Source organism: Myxine glutinosa, chromosome 7, assembly GCF_964187855.1.
Source record: "Myxine glutinosa chromosome 7, kmMyxGlut1.1, whole genome shotgun sequence".
In the NCBI taxonomy this organism is placed as follows: Eukaryota; Metazoa; Chordata; class Myxini; order Myxiniformes; family Myxinidae; genus Myxine; species Myxine glutinosa.
In genome coordinates this window covers 46,036,995-46,062,285 of record NC_136267.1, presented here as the reverse complement: position 1 = coordinate 46,062,285, position 25,291 = coordinate 46,036,995, and the positions used below count along the sequence as shown (strand labels likewise).

General features: G+C 46.4%; 1 protein-coding gene across 3 annotated transcripts in view; it reads right to left on the bottom strand.

Annotated features, from left to right (window-relative positions):
* LOC137430737 (uncharacterized) overlaps positions 1 to 25,291 on the bottom strand; it is a 265,309-nt gene that overhangs the window by 60,933 nt on the left and 179,085 nt on the right. For all 3 annotated transcript variants that reach the window (XM_078781624.1, XM_078781623.1, XM_078781625.1), the window contains exon 12: positions 15,875 to 15,981. In XM_078781624.1, the coding sequence (XP_078637750.1) occupies positions 15,875 to 15,981 (107 nt within the window). The remainder of the gene's footprint in view (positions 1 to 15,874; positions 15,982 to 25,291) is intronic.

The window sequence follows — 25,291 nt, the reverse complement described above, 5'->3', positions numbered from 1 at the left end:
TTGTGATTGATGTTAGCTCTAACACGAGTCTCGATCTTGTACACAAAAAAAACCAAAAAAAAACCTGCCCTTTTGTCATTTCCTTAATTGCTTATACATAATGTATATGAATAGATAGATGGGAAATTCTACCCCATTATTTGGCTCAAACTACTGGCCAATGTTCATCAATGGTTCGCTCGACTGTATGCAACAAGTAGAAGGGTGCGGTTCCCCAATTTGGATCATCAAACCACCAGCTAGTAAGGTAATGTGGGAATCAAGGAGTGAGATCCCTGCTCGATTTTATGGCTTCAATAGGTGTCCACGGTTGCCTAGCAACCTGTCAGGCCGCCGAGTTATCCGTGGCTGGGCGACTCAGGTTCGGAGATCAGGGAGAGGGTCTGAGAAGCCCCCTAATGGTAACTCCTAAACCCCAAGCAAATACAAATTGAATCGGATCCTATCCATCTACAAGGCTTTCATCCACAGCTTGATGGAATAGTGCTCTCCCCTTTGGGCTGGTGCCCCTGCCTTATCATCTTAGCTTGACACCGTGGAAACCAAGGCTTTCAAGATTATTGCAATCTCTCATGATGAAGTTGAGTCTATGGGCCTATCACTTCCCCACCGCCGACAGGTTTTGCACCCTCGGTACAAATCAACACAACCGTAATCCAACAGGGCTTGTGGGGAGAGATTTATTCAGATGGCGGAAGCCATGTGAATTCAGATGGCGGAAGCCATGTGAATTCAGATGGCGGAAAAACTGCTGCCTCCAAAGCAGCTCACAAATAAGCTGCCACTAGGTCTGCAAACACTCTGCCCTCTACATGCTCTGTTCCGCCCAAGTATCTGCAGGATGCACGCGGTCTACCAGTCCTAACCCGGTCCTAACCCTTTTAGTGAAACTGCCTAAATCTAACTGAAACACCTTGTCGTGATTATTGGCTGGAAACGTTCCAATGACCTCCCTCGAGGTCTCAAAGTGTACGTAACGAAACAAAAGTAGGTTCAGATTTTGCTGATGTCATAGAATTGTCGCAAGTTTTATTAACACCCCAGCAAAAATTAAACACGTTCCCTGACACAAAGGTGAATGAATTGATTGGGTCAATTGAAATGATTATGTTTCTACAAGTCTATACAAAAAAAAGTTTAACTCTATGAAAGTGGAATCGACACTTGCCAATGCCATGACCATGACCAGCCAATCCATATCTAGCAATCTGAATAGGGCCTTACATAAACCGTTGTCACTGATTCAAATACCACCGATCCGAAGTTCATGGAGCTATTGCTTCTCCTGTATAGCAATCTATTTCCTCAGTTGTATTGAACATTGCATCGTTTAGCTGCACGCAAATTAAACCAGCTGCACATCCATTAGCTTATGCGAATTGGCTATACATACATTGACCTCTGCTCAGAGCTTCCAATAACTCATGATGCTGATGAACATACCAACACTAAAAATAAAATGTTTACTCATGGAGATGAAGATCAAAACCTTATGGAGGATGGTATGTCAATCAATCCATAATTGTGGAAATGCATTGACATCTCCAAACGACAACTACCATAAACGGAACCCAGTACTAAGCTTACTTACAAACGATTGTCCGATATTCACCCAAAAGCGTCCCACAGTCATCCTATTATTACCTCCGCCACAGAAGGTGGATGGAGGTTATGTCTTCACCCCTGTCTGTCTGTTTGTTTGTCTGTGAGCATGATGTCTCAAAAGGTTGTGAACAGATTCGGACAAAATTTGGTGGACATGTTGGGTGTGTGACGAGGACGAATCAATTCGATTTTGGTGAAGATCCGAATACGAATCCAGATCAGATAATTTTTTTAATTTTGAAATTGATTCTCAACCATTGAGAGATGGACCTAAAGAGTATACAAAAATGTTGTTGACGCCACTATACACTGTAAAGCACATTTCAAAAAGTTGTGGACAGATTATGACAAAACTAGTTGGATGAGTTGGGTCGGTGACAAGAACAAGCCGATTAGATTTTGGTGGATCAATAGACATGACATTTTCAGCAGTTTGCACACAATACAGTATCAAGTGGATGAATAGGACAGCAAGTCGATGAACATCTCATAGACGCTGGGGTTGTCAATGGCAATTAAAATCCCCACCAAATTGCGTCTTGAAGAAACGAGGACGATTTTGAGGACAGGATGATGGGTGGAAATGCTCGGTTCATTTGTCTAGAGCTCAAAAGTAAAGAAATATTTGACATACTTTTTCAACATCTTTTTCGGTCCACCAAACCGGAGTGCTCCAACTTCCAAGCATGGTATTCAGAGTTTTAGAGATCCCATTGCTTTTGATCAAAGACAAGCAGAAGAAGAAGAAAAAAAGAAGGAAACCTTTTCCCATGGCGAGGCCAAAAGACAAGGTTTGTTGTTTTCACATCGCAGGTTAGTCGGTGGTCTTTGTTTTCTACCATCTATTCTCCAACACTGCCTCCTCTGCACTCTGAATCCTCTGACCTTCCTCAGCAACTGCAGGATGGATGATGTTTTCCAGTTACCTCCTCCTGGTTAACCAGGAGCAAAGGTAGGCCCATAATACATCAATGGCACAGATTCATGTTGGCAGAGCAGACAGGCATGACGTTATATATGTTACCATCATGCCTATATGTGCTCTGTCATCTCCTTCAATACACTTGGATGTCTATCTGGCCCCAAAGCTTCGCTTCATCTTCTTTCAATTCCAAAAAAGACACCAACTAATGTGAAAGACAACGAAACAACTAATGCTGGAGGACAGGACACCCAGTTTAAGGTCCATCTCAGGGATGGTGCACACATTGATGAATCATCCTGTCTGGAGGTTTCCAGGGTGATACCAGGTTACCAGGATGATAGCTTATACCTGGGTCCGGATTGGAACCCAAGCGAGACAGCTTAGAAGTGAGTGTGCACGGGTGTGGTGAGTGAGTGAGTGTTTTTCTTAAAAGGTATTCTGAATTGTGACATCAAGTGAGTGTGAGTGTTCACCGTTAAGCATTTGTTTATCATATCATGGTAAAATGTCTGTATTTCATTTATCACTCATTTTGGGGACTCCAATGGTTATAGTGTCATGTTAAAATTTCATGTGACGGTAGATCTGGCGATGACGTCACGGCCGACATTTTTGCAAGGATTTGCAAAAATTTGTACAATTTGTACAAAAAAATCTGTACCTCAGATTTGGCACTACACCCACAAGAGCATGTGGCCCGGACAAGGACAGACAAACCCAGCACAAACTCACATCCGAGGGCACTCACCTAAACGCACAAATCCATGACATTGTGGCGGACACAAAAGCCCACTGGCGTGGTGACATCATTCCGCGCACCAAGTGGGCGGTGGCCACGCCCGAGGGGTAGGCGTGGCCTCATGATATACACCGGGCGCGCAGCCCGGAGCGCGCCAGTGTTACAGTGAGCTCCTGAAATAAAGACGCTTATAAGTTACCGCTTGTCCGCTTCCTCCTTGCTCGCAAGCAGCGCGCGTAACGCCACGCTTTACTGGTGACCCCCTCGACGTTGGATCTGCCGGAGCGATCCTTCCACACGCGACGCCATTGCCATGGCCAACTTCATCAAACTTCCCGAATTTTGGGAGGCTCAGGCCGAAGTCTGGTTCGTCCAGGCCGAAGCCCAATTTCAGCTTCGGCGCCTCACCGGCGATGACACGCGCTATTGCCACGTCGTCGCCTCCCTCGGGCCCGGCACGGCCGCTCGAGTTGTGTCCGTCCTTTGCCACCCACCGGACGACCACAAGTACGAGGCACTCAAGCAGCTACTCCTAGCCACGTTCGGCCTCACGGACGACGCACGGGCCGACCGCCTCCTGGATCTCCCCGAGCTCGGTGACACGCGCCCGTCGGTCCGAATGGACCATATGCTGTCACTGTTGGGCGACGAAGCCCCCGGTTCTCTATTCCGGGCGCTTTTCCGTCGCCAACTTCCAGCGCAGGTTCGCCTCGCGTTGGCCGGGACCGGGCTAACGGAACCCCGAGCATTGGCAGCCGAGGCGGACAAGTACTTCGCTGCTTCGGACACGCGGGCGAGAGTCGGCGTGGCCGTCACGGCCCTCGTGGCTGATGCTGCTGATGCTGCTGATCCACAGCATCAGCTTATACAGCATACGCAGCATGCTGATACGCACCTCGTGACCGCCGCCATGCCCCGCCCACCGCCGCGGCGAAAACCGCCACCGCGGGGAAACCCGCCAACTCCACCGGCCTGGCGGAGCCAGCCGCGCTCCTCCAGCTCCACCACCTGGTGCTGGTTCCACGCCAAGTTCGGCCACGAAGCTCGGCAGTGTCATCCACCATGCTCCTTCAACAAGTCGGGAAACGCCCGGGCCGGCGCTCAATAGTGGCGATGAGCGCCGGCCGTTCGAGCAGCCTGCTGTTCATAACGGACACCTTCTCCGGGCGCCGTTACCTGTGCGACACGGGAGCGCAGGTGAGTGTCGTTCCCACCGGCACGTCAGACAAGCACGCCGCGGGTGGGGGCCCCGCGCTGCTTGCCGCGAACGGGACGCCCATCCGTACGTACGGAAAACGCTGCCTCTCTCTGCGGTTCGGAGGGCAGGTTTTCCGATGGACGTTCGTCACCGCCGACGTGCCCATGGCACTGCTTGGCGCGGACTTCCTGTGCACTAATGGGCTCCTGGTCGACGTCAAGTGCAGACGTCTTGTCCAGGCCGAGACGTTCAGCTCGCTCGCTTGTGCGTTGCCCAGCTCGTCGAACAGGTCAACGAGCGGCTTGCCAAGCGGCTTGCCGAACGGTTCGGTTCCGGCCACGTTGGTCTGCACGCTTCCGGCAGCGGACGCATTCACCCGCCTCCTCGCCGGCTTCCCGACCCTCACGCGGCCCACCTTCTCGGCGGGGGCCGTCAAGCACGGGGTGGCCCATCACATCCCCACCGTCGGGCCACCGGTCTACGCCCGGGCACGCCGCCTCGAGCCGACGAAGCTGGCGGTGGCAAAAGCGGGGTTCGCTACCCTGGAGCGACACGGCATCGTTCGGCGCTCAGAGAGCGCTTGGGCGTCGCCGCTGCACATCGTGCCGAAGCCCAGCAGGGGATGGCGACCATGCAGGGACTATCACCGTCTCAATGACGCCACGACTCCCGACCGCTACCCCGTCCCCCACATTCAGGACTTTTCCGCCCGTTTGGCGGGCATGTCCTTCTTCTCGAAGGTGGACCTCATACGCGGCTACCATCAGGTCCCCGTCAGGCCGGAGGACGTCCCGAAGACGGCGGTCATCACGCCATTCGGACTCTTCGAGTTCCTGCGCATGCCCTTCGGTCTGAAGAATGCGGCTCAGGCGTTCCAGCGACTGATGGACAGCGTCCTGCGCGACTTGGATTTTGTCTACGTCTACCTGGACGATATCCTCGTCGCCAGCGCGTCCCGCGAAGAGCACCTACGCCACCTCCGCACGCTCTTCGAACGCCTGGGCCAGCATGGCCTGATTGTGAACCCCGCAAAGTGCCGGTTCGGCGCCACCATAATCGATTTTCTGGGGCACCGTGTCACCAGGCACGGAGCCGTCCCCCTGCCGGCCAAGGTGGAGGCGGTGAAGGGGTTTCCGTGCCCCCGCACGATCAGAGGGCTGCAGGAGTTCCTGGGCATGGTGAACTTTTACCATCGGTTCCTGCCCCGTATCGCCCAGCTCCTGCGCCCCCTGCATGAAGCTCTCCGAGGTAAGCCGGGCAAAGGCGACGTTACCTGGACCGAGCAGATGGACACGGCGTTCACGGGCGCGAAGCTCGCCTTGGCTAACGCCACCATGCTCGCGCACCCGGCGCCCGATGCACCGATCGCCCTCACCACCGATGCCTCGGACTACGCGGTGGGCGCGGTGCACGAGCAATGGGTGCGTGGAGCTTGGCAACCGCTGGCGTTCTTTAGCCGGCAGCTTCGCCCGCCCGAATGCCGTTACAGTACCTTCGACCGCGAGTTGCTCGGGCTTCACTTGGCGGTCAGGCACTTCCGCCATCTGCTCGAGGGCCGTGCGTTCACTGCCTTCGTCGACCACAAGCCGCTGATCTTCGCGATGGGCAAGGTCACCGAGCCGTGGTCGGCCCGGCAGCAGCGTCACCTCTCGGCCGTGTCCGAGTACACGACGGACATCCAGCACGTCGCGGGGAAGGACAACCCGGTGGCGGATTGCCTTTCCCGGGCCGTCGCCCACGCAGTCCACCTCGGCATCGACTATGCCCGGATGGCAGCGGACCAGGCCGCTGACCCCGACGTCCAGGCCTTGCGGACCGCCGTCACGGGCCTCCGCGTCACCGAGGTGCCATTCGACGGCGCGGGCGCGGCCCTCTTGTGCGACGTCTCCCTCGGGCATCCTCGCCCCATCGTGCCCGCGGGCTGGCAGCGCCAGGTGTTTGACGCCATCCACGGCCTGTCCCACCCGGGCGCGAGGGCCTCCCAAAGGCTGATCGCCGACAAGTTCGTCTGGCATGGCCTCCGGAAGGCCGTCCGCGGCTGGGCCAGGACGTGCCTCGCGTGCCAGCGCGCCAAGGTGCACCGGCACACCCAGGCCCCGTTGGCCCCATTCACGGTGCCGGAACGCCGGTTTGACCACGTCCACGTGGACCTGGTGGGACCTCTGCCCCCCTCGCGGGGTTTCACCTACGTCCTCACCATGGTGGACCGCACCACCCGGTGGCCGGAGGCCGTGCCCTTGGCATCGACAACGGCGGCCGATGTCGCGCAGGCTTTCATCGCCACCTGGGTCGCCCGGTTCGGCGCCCCCTCAGACATCTCATCCGACCGCGGCCCCCAGTTCACCTCGGAGCTCTGGGGGGCGGTCGCGCAGGGGCTCGGGGTCCGGCTGCACCGAACCACGGCCTACCACCCCCAGGCTAACGGCCTGTGTGAGCGATTTCACCGCTCATTGAAGGCCGCGCTCCGGGCCACCCTCCGCGACGGCGGCTGGGTCGACAGGCTCCCCTGGGTCCTGCTGGGCCTCTGGACGGCGCCCAAGGAGGACCTGCGCGCATCCGCGGCGGAGTTGGTCTTCGGGAAACTGCTGCGGGTGCCGGGCGAGTTCCTCCCCGACTCCACGGCACCATGGTCCGTGGCACAGCAGCGCTCCGCTCTGCAAGAGACCGCCCAGAGGTTCGCCCCGGTGCCAACAGCATGCCACGGGCACCCACCGACGCACGTCGCCCTGGAGCTTCGCACGGCGGAGTACGTCTTCGTCCGCCACGATGCCCACCGCACACCACTGCGGCCCCCGTACGACGGGCCTTTCCGCGTGCTGGAGACCGGGGCGAAGCACTTCACCCTGGACATCGGCGGTACTCCTGACCGCATTTCGGTAGACCGCCTCAAGCCGGCCCACCTCGACGTGGACCATCCACCGCCAGTGGCCCGACCCCCACGTCGGGGCCGCCCCCCTGCGGGCAGACCCCCGGCACCGCCCAGCCCTGCCGCCACGCCGCCCCCCGGTCCTGCACCCATCCCAGGGGCAGCCGGGGGCATCCCACCTGGCATCCCTGCACCCCAGACGCCGCCGATCGCCAGGGGGCGCTTCGGCCGGGTCATTCGTCTGCCCCGCAAACTGGCCCTCCAGGTGCGCGGGAATTCTGGGGGGGCGCGTGTGGCAGACACAAAAGCCCACTGGCGTGGTGACATCATTCCGCGCACCAAGTGGGCGGTGGCCACGCCCGAGGGGTAGGTGTGGCCTCATGATATACACCGGGCGCGCAGCCCGGAGCGCGCCAGTGTTACAGTGAGCTCCTGAAATAAAGACGTTTATAAGTTACCGCTTGTCCGCTTCCTCCTTGCTCGCAAGCAGCGCGCGTAACGCCGCGCTTTAACATCAACAAATCAATACCAACAACTAAAAATTAAGTCAATTTTGGAACAGAAACATGTCTCTCACAGAAAAGATGGCGCCTGACCACAAAGGAACGTATAATCTGAAATCTTTGTGGCACACTGATAATTTCCTCCATCTTAATTCCCGGAATGTCTTTTTTCATTTTCGAAATTCTCCATGTTTCTTTAACTACCTGCACTGTCCCTTTGAACTCTTCCCCATTATTAAGCATAGGGGAAGGTTTATTGCTGTTTTAAGGTTTGTTTCTGCAAATGGCGCCCCCAATTTTTAATGGTATCACAGAGTTTCTTAGATCACCAGGAGTTCTAAACTACAATTTTGGAAGAAAGAAAAAAAATCTTCCTGCATTCTCAACACTCCAAATTTTCAAACTATCAATTTCCGAGCTGTATCTCAGACCAGCTGAGACTTTTGGAATTAAATTTGCATTAATAATGTGAATAGAAAGTAAGCGGTGTTGGCCTACTTTTTTGGACCTTGACCTAATTTTAGGGTCATGGCCTAATTATAGTCATATTAACATATTTCACCATAACTCGACCTAAGTTTGGCCGATCGGAAATAAATTGCCCTCTCTGGATAGCCTAGGGCAAGGCACATTTAAATGTATTTCACATAATACTCCTCCCAGCTAAAGGGAAAGGTCTTGCACCTCTTGGTGTACTAAACCACCAATTAGGATTTTCTCCTTTTTCTGCTATTGTCAGAGGACTTTTGGAATGAAAATTTTCACAAATAATTGGAAGACAAAGTGTGCAGGGTGACAATTTTTTTCACCTAGACCTAATTTTTAGGGTCATGGCCCAATTATAGACACTAGCGAGGTGCCCGTGCTATGCATGGGTGGGAGGCCAGAAGCAAACAGACAATGCAGAAACAGCGAATGCTAAAGCATGAAACCAATAAATTACATATTCCTGTGGCACCTTCAGTCGCACGTCAGACATGGACAGCAGGTTTGTGAAGGACTTCCATGAAAAACGTACCCGTTCACAAACAAACGGGTACGTTTGTTCTATACCCAGTCAATGGTGAATCTGCATATGGTGATCCGCGAATGTCACATTTAGAAAGTAGAAACTATCATGGAATTTCGTCATTCACTTGAACTCGATATCTCTTTTTTCATTCCAAACAGCATAACTCCAATCACAAATTAAATAACATTAATATAAAAAATAAACTTTTAACAACATTCGTGACATAAACAAATATTTAAATCCTGATGTGAAGTTCAGTACGGTTGGGTGAACACAATTACAAATTCAAAATCGTAATTGTATTCACTCAATTGCAATCATCAATTGATACTTTAACAAAATGATTAATGTTTAACGATTTAACATTACGATTGAATGACGGTTGTATTGGGATATTATCAAACCCGCGCATTGCCGTCACCTGCCCACTTCCGCATTCGCAGGTTCATAATTCTCATCAAAATATAAACAGTATTTGTAGAATTTCAATAAAAGCCACATCACTGTTCATATCGTAAATATTATTCCATCGTGTTTGGAAAAACTGGAAAATTGTGAAAATTGGAAAAATTGGAAAAACAATATAGCCTATTTTACTCCGGGGGTCCTCGGATTACCCACCCAAAATATTGTTGCGATCGGTTCAGCCGTTTTTGCAGTACCTTCGAACGGACGGATGGACGGACGGATGGACAGACGGTCATTTGGTGAATTATAGTAAGATTTTAACATTTTTCACCAAAACTCGACAAAGGTCAGAAAAAAATTGCCCTCTCTAGATAGATAGCCTTGACAAGCCACATTTAAACTTAATTTACATCATACCCTGATCATCATACGAGATCGGAGATCTCGCGAGATCTTGGAGACGGCGGCAGGGATTTTCGAAGCTCCACACGGTCTCCACGTTTTTCGAAGTTAAGTCTGTTCACAATTGTATTTTGTCGAAACTGTATTTGTCTTTCGGTGTGTGAAGTTATTGTGTGCAACTTTGGTTGTTTCTCGGTGTTTATCTTTCATAAATTGATCGTCTGTTTGCCGTGTCGCGAGCAAGGCCTTGTACAGTGTGCACTGTACAACCTTGAGGCTTTGTTTTTCTCTCAGTGGTCCGTCGTTTGTGATCCAATAACTTTCGTTCTCTGTATTCCCAGTCTTTTCACCCATAGCCTACTTCCTTGTGTAAATCTCAACTCAAAAAAAAAAACAAAAAAAAAAAACATTTCCTTCTCTGTTCTCATTCGTTTATTCATTCTTATTCGTTCGTTCGTTCTTCGACCACGTGTTTCTCCCCCATTTCCCCAGATAGTTTTCACTCATTAACCTTCAATGTTTACACTTTCCCCTCAAGTTATGTATTCCGTCATATTTTATAACACCTTTTTCTTCTTCTTCTTTAAAAGGCTGCTTTCGACTTGCTCACCAAATCAATTCATCCCAAAAAAAATATCCATCTCCTATAGTGCCTTTTTTCTACATTCCCTAAACTCTCCTGCACTCCATCCTCCATCCAGCGTCCTTAAACGTATTTTTAACTCGAAGGTCACAAGAAACTCATTTTGCAATAAATGTTCGTTTCCCATAAATCGTACACTTTCAAAAATCCAATCTCACCCCTCCCCTCCAAATCTTCCCCATAACCCCTCCCCTCCAAATCTTCCCCATCACCCCTCCCCTCCAAATCTTCCCCATCACCCATCCCTTTCAAATCTCCCCCCTTGCCCCCTCCCTCCTAAACTACCCCCTCACCCCTCCCCGCCAAGACGCCCCCTCGCCCCTCCCCTCCTAGACTCCTGCCTCACCCCTCCCCTCCAAATCTCCCCCATATCCCATCCCTTTCAAATCCCTCCCCTTGTCCCTTCCCTCCCAAACTCCCCCCTCACCCCTCCCCTTCAAATCTCCCCACCCTCATTGCTTCTCAATTTCCCCCCGCTCACTCCCCCTCCTCAAAGCGTCCTCCCCGCTTCTTCCCCCTTCAAACTCTCACCTCCATCTCCCCCAACCTTCTGCCTTGCTCTTCCCCCTCCTCAAATAACACCTCATTGTGGCTCACCCAATCACCATCAAACTTTTTGTCCGCCCCATCCTTCCCTTTCTCCGAGCTATTCTGAAATCTCTGACACACCTTCAACAGCTCTCCCTACCTCTTCCACCTCTTCCACATCTTACCCTACCCCTCCTCCCCCCTGTTCTGTATCTGATGCTCCCCCTTCCTCTTCATTAACGGTATGGACCTCAAACATCCGGGGCCTTCGTTCAAACTTAACCGATCTCTCCATACAGGTTGCTTCTGTCAAACCAGACGTGATCTGCTTAACAGAAACATTCCTCCTTTATGATGTCTCTGATTCCATAGTATCTCTCCCGGGCTACTCCCTCCTCCGGTATGATAGACCTGAGCCTCGTCCTGGAGGCGGGGTTGCTATCTTTATCAAAAACTCTCTTCCTCACTCGCCCTGCACTGCACTCTCTCCACCTCACCCCCAGGAATACCTCTGGCTACGGCTTCCCCTTCGCTCCCACCTCTTGTTCATATGTGTGTTGTACCGTCCACCAAACAGTGATGACTCCATCTACATCTCGCTGTCTGATGATATGGACCAACTTCTATCTACTCATCCCAACTCTCTCTTCCTCATATGTGGTGATTTCAACTGTCATCATGCCAGTTGGCTGGGTGTGGGTACCTCTCTCACCAGCCATGGCTCCTCAGCAAAGGACTTCTGCGACTCACTGGGACTGACACAATCTGTCAATTTCCCGACCCGGATCTCAGTCAACGGAACATCTTCTCTTCTGGACTTGGTTATGACTAACTTCCCTGAAAATGTCTGCTGCTCTTCTTCTGCTCCGATCGGAACATCTGATCATGTCCTTGTTAAAGTGGACATCTCTCTGACCATCCTCAGGGAGCCTGCTCAGCGTCGACGAGTCTGGCATTTCACTCAGGCCAACTGGCACGGTCTTCAAGCAGCCATCAATCATCTGAACTGGTCTCCCATCTCTACCACCTCTGACATCAACTCATCCTGGGAATTCTTCCAAAGTAAATTGCTCTCTCTCATGCACAGATTTATCCCATCTCGTCTTCAGTTGTCATACCCTTCCTCCCGTCCATGGTACACGGAATCTTGTGGTGAGGCTGTTGCCCAGAAACAACTTGCCTTCGTCTCCTGGAAAGCAAATCCAACGGAAGGAAATCTCATTTCCTTCCACAAAGCCCGAAACAAGTGTGTGTCCACCCTCAGGAGAGCCAGGAAACAATATCTCTCCGTTCTCAAGACCGAACTCTCTTATCTGTCTCCCTCTTCCAAATCCTGGTGGCGTCTGGTCAAATCCGTTTCTGGTGTTTGTTCCCCCTCCATCCCCTCCCTTACCTCAAACGGCTACACAGCTGACTCCGCACGTGAAAAAGCTGAATGCCTCAACTCTGTGTTTGCCTCTAAATCTTGTGTCCCAAACCCATCCCTCTCTGTACCCACCATACCCAGTCGTACCCTGCTGCTCCTGGACTCCGTGTCCTTTCCTCCTGACAAGGTGGAAAAGTTTCTGTCAACCCTCGACTCTGATTCTGCAACTGGACCCGACGGCATCAGCCCACGGGTCCTAAAATCCTGCTCTGCTGCTCTATCTCACCCTCTCTCTGTTCTCTTCACCCTCTCTTTTGCTCAAGGTCAACTGCCATCTGCTTGGAAATCAGCCAACATCACCGCTTTGCACAAAAAAGGTGCAAAAACAGATCCTAGCAACTACAGACCAATCAGCCTTCTCCCAATTATCAGCAAAGTCATGGAATCCATCATTGCTTCTGATATGAAATCTTTCCTCTTCTCCAATGGCTTGATCTCTGATCATCAATTTGGTTTCAGACCAGGTCACTCTACTCTGGACATGCTGCTTCTGCTGTCTCAACAATGGATGGAGGTCCTCAATGCCAAACAGGAAATTAGAGCTGTCTCCCTCGACATATCACGTGCCTTCGACACGGTCTGGCACCCCGCTCTGCTCACCAAACTCTCCTCCTTTGGTATCCATGGAAATCTCCACGCATGGCTGGCGGACTTCCTCTCTAGTCGTCGTCAACGTGTGGCCCTGAATGGGTTTCTCTCATCTCCTCTTCCTGTTCAGGCTGGAGTTCCCCAAGGCAGTGTTCTGGGCCCCGTGCTTTTTCTGGTCTTCATCAATGATCTCTCTGACTCTCTCGAAAATCCTCTCTATCTCTTTGCTGATGACTCCACTCTCTGCCGCTCCATTCCTCTTCCCTCAGATCGGCAGTCTGCTGCCTCCTCACTCTCTGAAGACCTGGACAAAATCACAGACTGGTCAAACAAGTGGAACATGTCTTTCAATCCTGACAAATCTCACACTCTTACTATGTCTCTCCGAAAAGATCGACTGGACAACCCTCCCATCTACTTTCTCAACAATCCTCTCCAAGAAGTTCTGTCGCTCAAGATTTTGGGTCTCACTATCTGCCATGATCTTTCTTGGGAAAACCACATTTCAAAGCTGGCCTCCAAAGCCAGTCGCCGACTGGGCATCCTCCGTCGTGCGAAGTCCTTCCTCGGCACACCTGAGCTCCTCACCACATACAAGGCTTTCATCCGCAGCTCAATGGAATACTGTTCTCCCCTATGGGCCGGTGCTCCTGCCTCACACCTAGCTCGGCTTCACGCTGTTGAAACCAAAGCTTTCAGAATTATTGGAATCTCCCGCGATGAAGCTATCTCTGAGGGCCTTTCACTCACTCACCGCAGGCAGGTAGGTGGTCTTTCTGTCTTCTACCGACTCCTCTCCGGCCTTGCACCCCCAGCTCTCTCTGTGCTCTGTCCCCCAAATATTCCTACAGGTCGCACAAGATCTGCCAGCAACCCTCTGATGGTTAAACTGCCGAAATCTCGGCTCTCTGCTCACCTTCACTCTTTCATTCCTCTTTTCTCCCGCCTCTGGAACAAACTCCCTCACTCCCTTCAATCCCACTCCTCCCTCCAGGTCTTTAAAACAGCTGTTCACCACCATCTCTTATCTTCCCCCATCCAAAACCTTGATCTTTTCTACCCCCGCTAATTCACCCCAGATCCACCTTGTTTGAAATTCCAACTTCTTTCCTGGAAGTCCTGGCAGTGTCCATATGTTTTATACCTCTCCCACTGCCCCCTTCCCACGCCCCCCCCAAAGCCCTCGCCCTCTCTCAGATCTCTCGATGTCTCCATGTCTCTCGGTCCCTGCTCTCAAATGTTGTGTTTATGTCCTTCCCCCTCTCTCCCCATCTTGTCTACCGCTCCCTATGTTATATGTTTTATGTGTCGGTTTGTCTTTCTGTGTGATTAATGTTCGCTCTTTCACGAGCCTCGATATTGTATACAAAAAAAAAAAAAAAAAAAAAAAAAAAAAAACCCTTCCAGGTTAAATGTTAAGGTCTTACAACCGTTGGAGTACTATACCACTGTTTAGGTTTTTCTCCTTTCTCTGCCAATGTCCAGGCTGTATCTCAGAGCCAGCTGGAACTTTCAGAATTAAATTTTGCATAAGTAATGGCAATAAAAAGAATGCGGAATCGACATAATTTTATTGACCTTGACCTAATTTTTAACATTATTCATTTATAGACATTTTAACATTTTTCACCACAACTCGACTAAGGTTTGTCTAATTGGAACTAAATTGCCCTCTCTAGATAGCCTAGAGCAAGTCTCATTTATGCTGAATTTCTGAATTTCTAGGTCAAAGGTCAAGGTGAAATGGCGGTTTGAAAAACAATGCTTTTTTTTTTGTCATTGCTCAATTTTGCCAATGCGGAATTTCAAAGCCTTCTAAGGTGTTTATGCATCATAATAGTGTATCTGCACTCATGCTACGCACGTGATATTTCATTCATGTCCTTGACCTACGTTTTTCGGACTGACATAATTAACAAAAAACACATTTTTGATCATAACTTGAATAATCTTCCTGCGGTTTTCTTGACGTGAGATTTTTTGGATAGACTCTAGATTGGGAAACATTTTGTTAATCTACACTCTATCCCTAAATGTTGAAGGTCTTGACCTCAAGTCATATGGTGGTCTCAACAAAATAGGGTCATCATTGAATTGCGGGCTGAGGATAACTCGCGGTCGATTGCCAAGGGTAAGCCTCGGGAGTGGCTTACCCTTGGCGATCACTTTGTGATCCCAGATATCTAGTTGTAGCCTGCAGGTGTATGGAATCTGTTCAAAGCAATAAAGCAAATTTTGTCCAATAGACAGAATTTCAATCAAGTTGAAGGATTGAGCACTATTTTGCTCAATTCGTTTCAGCAGACCGTCATGTTCCAGTGCATGTTTTAGATGTATGCAGTGCTGCAATGTACAAAAAAGATACATGGCTGCCTGTGTTGAAATGGATGAAATAAATGGCCGTATATTGCTATGGATCTTGTAGCATGCCACAAGTATAATCTGCACTTCGTACGCCAAGCCGAGCAGAAAACCAAAAGGTTATCGACATTATAAATGATCTCCGGATTGTGTTTGTTCAAATTGGCGAGAGTTGACAGCACAACACTTTTGTTTAGTCCTGAAGGACAAAGGCATCACTTCCTCGCAATATTACCCTGGTACTCTTTGGACTATTTTCGAGTTCGTCATTGACACTCATGCGTTGCATTTGCAATCGAGTCTAATTGCTTCATTCAAAAAACAAAGATAAAAGGTGTCCTGTGAACCTGTATTCTGGTATTCCTGTATCCGACGTATTCACAATCTGCAAATTTTCATCCCTCCTGATAAGATAGCAATTTGAGTTTATTTATACGCTCAATTATTAAAGGCATCCATGGTGTTGTAAGTTTAGAGTCAGATACAAATACAACAGGAGGTTGAACAACAGGATTCTGGCCCCAGAACTTGGGTGTTCCGAGGTGAGAATGCTTCGGCGCTGCACGATCATTGCTGTAACTACTTGAATGAAGAATTGTCTTGGAAAAAAGCAAAGTAACACAAGTATGAAACAGAGGAATGGTGAAGATGAAACTAAAGTGAAACTCACCTTCAACTTGCTCCCCTGGTTCCAGCAATATGTCACCTTCTGCAGTTGGGTGGTGTGGTTGCACAACCACAAAAGTGCGGTTGGGCAATGCACGATACAAGACTCTTCTGAAATGGAAATTGAAGACGGAAAGGGGGTGGAAGTGGGGCAAGAAGGACAAGAAAGGCATTTATAACAAAGAAAAACTACTTTTTAGATACCATTTTGTATGAAGGGTTCCCCTTGAATTTAAATTTGTGATTCCTCAATATTGTTTTGCAATTACAAAATATTCGACACAAACTGGTTTCTTTCAATACTACATAACGATCTTAAAAAGTCCATTCTTCCTTTTATCCTAAAACTTAAGTATAGCACGAAGTTTTAAGCAACATTTCAGTCTGCCCAACAGAACGTTTTTGGTAAAGACATGTTGGAGGCTTTTAATGTCATCAAAGGTACAAAAAACAAACCTTCCCAAATCTAGGCCAGTGAGCTTGCTTCCAATTACAGGCAACGTCATGGGATCCATTATTGCTACTAATGTCAGGTCTTTCCTCTTTCCAAACAACCTGGTCTCTGACCATCAGCTTGCATTCCATCCAGGTAACTAAATTCTGGACATATTGCTGCTTCTCTCTCAGCAATGGTTCGAGGAGCTCAATCTCAAACAGGAGGTTACATCCGTCTCCCTGGACAGGTGTTGGACATTCGATATACAGTCTGGAATCCTGCTTTGCCTACTGAGCTCTCTGCCTGTGGCATTCAAGGCTGCCTTCCTGTCTAGATTTATGACTTCCTCCACTCATGCATTCAATGTGTTGTTGTCAATGGAGCCCTCTCCTTCCCTCTTCCAGGAGAGACTGGAATGCCACAAGGCAGTGAGTTGGGCCCAGTCTTGTTCTTCAGGTAGACAAATGACCTGTGAGATTCTTTGGAAGCCTTCTCTTCCTTTTTGCAGACTGCACATTGTATCATACAGTACCCCGATACCTCTGATAGGCAGACAGCAGCTACCGATCTGGAAATGATAGGACGCTGGACTGATAAATGGAATATGTCCTTCAAGGCTTCAGTCCTCAATCCTGGCAAACCCCACTGTCTCAGCCTGTTACTCTGGAAGAATCGGCAAACCAACTCACCTTTCTATTTCTTTGGTCATATACTGTTAAAGGTTCAGTCTCTTGAAGTTGGAGAACTCGCAATTAGCCATGATCTCTCCTGGACCAAGCACATAGCAAATCTGGCCTTCAAAACCATCCTCAGACTGGGAATCCTCCATCGATCCAAGTGTTTCATTGGAAACTCAGAACTACTCACACTCTATGAGGTGTTTATCCATAGCTCAATGGAGTACTGTTCCACCCTACAGGCTCATGATGCCCCGGAATCACATCTTTCTCTCCTGGATTCAGAGGAGACTTCCTCACTCTTGGAGGAAGAAAATATGTAAAACTCTCAACATTAATAGAATCTCCCATGACGAGGATGAAGCACAAGGTCTGTTGCTTTCACGTCAAAGGCAGGTAAGTGGGTCACCATATTATTAGAGAAGCTACTGCTGAAGGTCACTTGCTAACCAAAGCATTGGAAGCAAGACTTGTATGTACAAGTATTTCTCTATCTTATACTTCAGTCTTACTGTTGGTGTCCCCTCTAGCTTTCTCTTTCTACCGTTCATTTTGTTCTTTTGCATCCTGATCCATTCAGTGTTCTGGTTCTTCCATGAGCCTTGACTTTGGAAACTAAAAATAAAAATAAAGATCCTTGATAACAAACAGTTTCCTGATTGCTTGTACCTGTATTTCTACCACACATATTATAAAGATTACTTGTTCATGGTAATTCCCACTTGTGATTTCGCCAGCGACACTGAATTATTCTCCAATTTACTGTATGTACCTTATTGTCAGGTAAAAAAAAACCAAAGGAATCTATGGCTGGGTGAAAATGCGATAAGTCAATGTGACATCTCATGTAAACAAGTTCTTCATCTCAAAGCCCCAATGCAGAGTACAACTTGTTCCGGTGCAAATCATCCCAAATACAAGGTGTCTCAAAATACATGGAACCCATGTCACTGCAAATAATTCCGCCAATATTAATGTTCTTGTTTTTTTTTTTCAGATTTGAAGAGAGGAGACCATAACAACTAATAATTATCAATCAAAATGCCTTGGACAAAGGAAGAAAAAATATTTTGCGTCACTACTTATTTGGAGACTAAATCATTCAAAACGGTGCAAGCAAAATTTCGCAGGAAGTTCAACTTCAACAACTATCCCCAGAAAAACCCAATTTATCGTTGGGCACACAAATTGCAAGCCACTGGATCAGTAAACAACCTCAACAAGAAGGCAGAAACACCCAGTTCTGGCAGGAAGCTGACTGCAAGATCTCCTGACAATGTGAATGCGGTGAGACATTCTGTCGGAAGTAGCCCGAAAAAGTCCATCCGAAGACGTAGCCAAGAGCTGGGTCTTTCACGTGTGTCAGTGCAAAGAATCTTGATCAAGGATCTTCAGCTGTACCCATACAAGATCCAGATCAAGCATAAACTCACACCAGCTGACATGGCAAAACGTGTTGTGATGTGCCGGTGGTTGGAGAACAAGATCGAAGAGGATCCTGACTTTCTTGATGATGTTTGGTTCAGCCACGAAGCACACTTCTTGCTCTGTGGGCATGTCAATAGCAAGAACAATGTGTTCTGGGGCACACAAGCCCCAGACGAGGTGCTTCAGAGGCCCTTGCACTCTGTGAAATGCACGGCCTGGGTGGCCATCTCAAAACATGGCATAATCGGACCGTTTTGGTTTGAAGACGCAGACGAGGAGGCAGTCACTGTCACAAAGGAGCATTACATTGTGGTGCTCAACAAGTTCTGGAGGGGACTTGGGAGACGTCGTGGCGTGAATCGAGATGTGCAATGGTTCCAACAAGATGGGGCAACTCCACATACAGCCAACATCACGATGGAGTGGCTGGACCACCGATTCCCTGATCGGCTGATCAGCGGGCGCCGCGAACCCGAGTGGTCTCCGCATTCACCCGATCTGAACCCCCCAGATTTTTATCTCTGGGGGTTCTTGAAGGACCACGTGTATGAGAATCGTCCTCAATCCATTTCTGAACTGAAAGTGGCCATCACCCAGAAGAATCGTGCCATCAGGAAGGAAGAGTGTGTCAGGGTGATTGACAACTTCGCTCGTCGGCTTCAAGTGTGTCTAAGGCGCAAAGGCGGTCATTTGGAACATGTGCTCTAATAAATGTATCCTTTGAGCTAGAGACCTCAAATCTTCAGTTTTTAAATTGTTATCATATCAGCTTCCAGGAAATGTAATCTTTTTTGGAGTTTCTTGTCTGAATAATAAATTATCATCTTAATGGGTTCCATCTATTTTGAGACACCCTGTACTTGGCTTTTTTCTTTTTTCTTTACTTTTTCTTTTTCTTTTTTTACTTTGAAAAATACTTTTTTCTCCACTAATTTATGCCTAGATTATGCTCAAGAAATTTCATCTTGATCATATGCAGTTTGTACTGTCAAATTATGATGTCATAATGGAGGCACCTATGACATCATCATTAGCATATTTTATTCCCCATGGAGTGTTCTTTATAATGAGCCACGTCTCAATTTTTCTATGCAGCACTTTCAGAGATATAGAGATGTCTCGGGTTTTTCGGTTTTTCCAAGATGGCGCCCATACCACGTGACTTATGACGTCATAATTATCATTAAAAAATTATACAGGTGGAGTTGCACCTATGGTGGAAATTTACTGTCAATCGGACCAACTGTTGCCGAGAAAATCATATTTATTCTGTGCGGACAAACAGACAAACAGACAAACAAACGGACTCAAATGCAATACCCTCTCCTCTGGCGAGGGTAATTAATACATTAACTTAAACTTTTCCTGTCTCAAAAGAAATGGACAATTTTCCTCGATATTTATAATTAACATCAATTAATTGGACAGTGGGGTTAAGAGTAGGATTTCCAAATTTGCAGATAACACAAACCTTGGAGATAAGGTAGGTGACCAGATTCATGAAAGTTTAGATGCTTTCAAAAAATGGGCAAAAGATTGGCAGATTCAGTTCAACACAAGGAAATGTAAAGTGCTGTGGATCGATGAGGGTATGATAAATCAGGACTATCTAATGCAAGGAGTGTGGAACACAGGTGATAAATCTGGGGTGGTAATAATGCAGACAACACAGTGCCGAGCAGCGATGCTGGTAAAGCTGGTGATCACAGTGGGATAAATTACGAATCAAAAGAGGCATTGTTAAGACTGTACAGGAATTTAGTGAGACCTTATCTGGAATCCTGTGTAAAGTTTCAGTCACCACATTTGATGAATAAAATAGCTGCCATAGAGAGGGTTAAGCATAAATGTAGAAGTATGACAGCAGAAAGTGATGGGACCAGGGATCACAGCCCGAGAGTAAAGAGGAGAGTTATGAAGGTGGTATGGCAGGAGTCTTTCACTCAGAGTAGTTAATGCATGAAATGGTCTCCCTGGAAATGTGGTGGCAGCAGAAACAGTAGATGGATTTAAACTGGAATCATATAAGTACCTTGCAGCATTGGAGATATATAGGGTACATGGACATTAACAGAGCTGGTAAGTAAACTTGGGTATGAATGGGTGTTTGCATGCATGCGTAGTGATAGTAGTGTCAGTGAATGAATCTCACCAAAAAGTGAAAGCGCGGTTATGTTACTTGCAAAATTGAAGATTTTTCAAATATATTGGTTGGTCTTGTGTGTTATTCTGTCTGTTTGGCAATCGCCTACAGGTCACAATGTTAAACCGATCTTCATGAAACTTCACCAGATGGTACGGTTGGTCATAAGGAAGAAGCCTATTGATTTTGAGATCAAAGGTCATCTTGAGGTCTAATTTCTAAAATTGTGATTTTTCATCCGATTGACTTGAAAATTGAACAGCATTTGCATATTGAATCACTCCGTTGGGAAACCAACTATTTTTGAGGTCAAAATGTCAATGGTCAACTCAAGGTCAAACTTCTAAAATCATCAATTTTTCATCTGAAAAACCATCAAATTTCACCCGATTGACTTGAAAATTAAACAGCAATTGCACAGTGCCTCACTGAATTGTGAAACCAACCATTTAAGGTCAAAAGGTCAATGGTCAACTCAAGGTCCAACTTCTAAAATCATCTTTTTTCATCTGAAAAATCATCAATTTTAATCCGATTGACCCGAGCTTTGATTAAGATTGTCAATTTTAATCATAATGAAATAGACAATTTGATGTGTCCATGGCAACTTTGGGGAATCCATAGTAGGGATGGATTTTGCAAATATCATGCTCTGAATGATGTCTTCTTGTTTTTTCATTCCTCATCCTATAATCTGCTTCATTGCTCTTCCACCTCCCCCTTCTCCCCTCCCAACCCCCCCAAAAAACCCAAGTTTTCTTCCCTGTTCCTTTCCTCCCTCTTAACCCCTCTCCATGCATGATGGGCCAAATAACCTTCTCCTATGTCAACATTCCTTGTTTTAAGTAAATTTAAAAACTTGAAAACTTTGTGATGGAAAAAACAGTCACTAGAAAGTTCATCTTGTGTGGGTAGATGTCTGATTATTGGCTGACCCCATTCTGTGTAACCAAAGATTGGAATCCTGGAGCATTCACTATATTTAGAAAAACGGATTGCATCAATTACTCAACAAGACAGCTTGGACGCACTGTCACCTTGCAAGTACCATTTATTTTGTCTCATTAATATATGAATAAAAGTCTCATCTTTGGAATGAATATTCATCTATTTAAGCATTATTAAAATATTTTACAAGTTTATTCATTAAAATATTTTACAAGTTTATTCATGAAAATATTTTACAAGTTTCTTCATTAAAATATTTTACAAGTTTATTTTTAAAACAACTACATGTTAAAGTTTTAAAAGAGTACACTGCGCAAATGATAATATTATATGCAGTGTAGGACTATTATTATTATTATTATTATTTTTTTGGATACATAATCGAGGCTCGTGAAAGAGCTAACATTTATCACACAAACAAATCAAACAGACAAACAACCAAAGTATATAAAAAGGAGAGCGGTAGACAAGATGGGGAGAGAAGGGGAAGCACATAAACACAACATTTGTGAGGGACATCGGGAATGTGTGGGAGGGAGAGGGGGGGGGTGGGAGAAGTATAAACACAAGGACACCAAGGACTTCCAGGAAAGAAGTTGGTATTTCAAAAAAGAGGATTTGGGGTGAAATTAGCAGGGGTAGAAAAGACCAAGGTTTTGGATGGGGGAAGATAAGAGATGGTGGTGAACAGCTGTTTTGAAGACCTGGAGGGAGGAGTGGGATTGAAGTGTGGAAATGTAACTCATTGATTGAGACTAGTAACGAAGCAGATAGACGATTTCGTAAATGAGTGTCAGGAATGCGCACGAACATGGTAATCTCTTGTCCACCTGGTCACAGCCCCAGGCTGGAGCACCCCCCTATTGTTTGGTAAATGGAACTCGCAGCAGGAGGGGAGCGAGCCGGCTCCAATGAGGCGAGCGTGGATGACCTCGGGGCATTTGCGGAGAAGGGATTAGCGCGACGATGCCCATAAAGACAGAAACATACTTTGAGTCAGGAGCACTCATCCTCAGAAGCCCTGCCCGACGGAATGAACGCGTACCACGAGTTCAGTGCTGCAGCCGAACAAGAAGGACTATGCGGATAGAGTTAACCTGGTCCATTGAGTTAAACGATATTATTTGGTAATGGAATGAAGTGAATAACCAGTTAATAAAGTTGTGACCTTTTGTAAAACCTGTTTCCGGCCATTGGCGTCTTGAGTCTCACCACTTCCCCGACAATCTGGAGGCACCGCTGGAATTTCGAGTGGACGTCGCCAAGGTAAGCATAGCGTCTTGGGGATCGTCCATTATGAAATATGAATTCTGAATCATGGTGGAGGATGTGTGTGGGACTTGTGATTGTCCATAGGTAATCCAAGGAGTGTAAACGTATTTTTTGTCACGACTGTCCGAGGTAAAAGTCACGGATGGAACGTTTTAAATGATTCTATTATTCGTGAGCTTGCGAGGATATGTACATTATACGCTGGGTATTAAAAGCCTTACTCTGTTCTGGAGGCGAATCGGCCCATGAGTGCACCATGAGGCGATTTGTTTGCCGGTTCGGTAAGGTTCGGTAAGGTCCGTACACGTGTACAATCGTGTACACCCATTTTAAATAAATAAATAAATAATTTTTTTCTTTTTTTCAGTTTTCCCGCCATGTCTAAAACTCGTTTGATTACAATATAAATTAATGACAGACAACGCCATCTCATGCCGGTCCAGAATTATTGTGAAAGATGGCGATTGGATGAAAATTAAGGATTTTTGAAATTGTTGTTGACTTTTGGCCTATGTTGAATAAAATAGTTGTTGATTGAACTAGTTGACGGATATATAAATCCCAATTCAAAAGTCAAGTGAATTGGATGAAAATTAAGGATTTTTGAAATTGTTGTTGACTTTTGGCCTATGTTGAATAAAATAGTTGTTGATTGAACTAGTTGACGGATATATAAATCCCAATTCAAAAGTCAAGTGAATTGGATGAAAATTAAGGATTTTTGAAATTGTTGTTGACTTTTGGCCTATGTTGAATAAAATAGTTGTTGATTGAACTAGTTGACGGATATATAAATCCCAATTCAAAAGTCAAGTGAATTGGATGAAAATTAAGGATTTTTGAAATTGTTGTTGACTTTTGGCCTATGTTGAATAAAATAGTTGTTGATTGAACTAGTTGACGGATATATAAATCCCAATTCAAAAGTCAAGTGAATTGGATGAAAATTAAGGATTTTTGAAATTGTTGTTGACTTTTGGCCTATGTTGAATAAAATAGTTGTTGATTGAACTAGTTGACGGATATATAAATCCCAATTCAAAAGTCAAGTGAATTGGATGAAAATTAAGTATTTTTGAAATTGTTGTTGACTTTTGGCCTATGTTGAATAAAATAGTTGTTGATTGAACTAGTTGACGGATATATAAATCCCAATTCAAAAGTCAAGTGAATTGGATGAAAATTAAGGATTTTTGAAATTGTTGTTGACTTTTGGCCTATGTTGAATAAAATAGTTGTTGATTGAACTAGTTGACGGATATATAAATCCCAATTCAAAAGTCAAGTGAATTGGATGAAAATTAAGGATTTTTGAAATTGTTGTTGACTTTTGGCCTATGTTGAATAAAATAGTTGTTGATTGAACTAGTTGACGGATATATAAATCCCAATTCAAAAGTCAAGTGAATTGGATGAAAATTAAGGATTTTTGAAATTGTTGTTGACTTTTGGCCTATGTTGAATAAAATAGTTGTTGATTGAACTAGTTGACGGATATATAAATCCCATTCAAAATTGTAAAAATTGTGGTAACGTTTCTTTGTAACTTTGTAAAGTTGTAACTTTGTAAAGTTTCAACAAAAGTTGTTGTAAAGTTGTAAAGTAAAGTTTGCAACATTGAAATAATGTTGTTGTAAAACGTTTCCACAACGTCGCCACAACGTTTCACTTTCGTTGTTGCAACGTTTTGCTCCAACGTTTTGGGAACATTCAAATGTTGGGATTTGCTAACGTTTCCACAACGTCACCACAACGTTTCACTTTCGTTGTTGCAACGCTTTGCTCCAACGTTTTGGGAACATTCAAATGTTGGGTTTTGCTGACGTTTCCACAACGTTGTTTCAACGTTTTTCACATTAGTTTCCTACAACATTGAAATAATGTTGTTGTAAAACGTTTCCACAACGTCGCTACAACGTTTCACTTTCGTTGTTGCAACGTTTTGCTCCAACGTTTTGGGAACATTCAAATGTTGGGTTTTGCTAACGTTTCCACAACGTCGCCACAACGTTTCACTTTCGTTGTTGCAACGTTTTGCTCCAACGTTTTGGGAACATTCAAATGTTGGGTTTTGCTGACGTTTCCACAACGTTGTTTCAACGTTTTTCACATTAGTTTCCTACAGCATTGAAATAATGTTGTTGTAAAGCGTTTCCACAACGTCGCTACAACGTTTCACTTTCGTTGTTGCAACGTTTTGCTCCAACGTTTTGGGAACATTCAAATGTTGGGTTTTGCTGACATTTCCACAACGTTGTTTCAACGTTTTTCACATTAGTTTCCTACAACATTGAAATAATGTTGTTGTAAAACGTTTCCACAACGTCGCTACAACGTTTCACTTTCGTTGTTGCAACGTTTTGCTCCAACGTTTTGGGAACATTCAAATGTTGGGTTTTGCTAACGTTTCCACAACGTCGCCACAACGTTTCACTTTCGTTGTTGCAACGTTTTGCTCCAACGTTTTGGGAACATTCAAATGTTGGGTTTTGCTGACGTTTCCACAACGTCGCTACA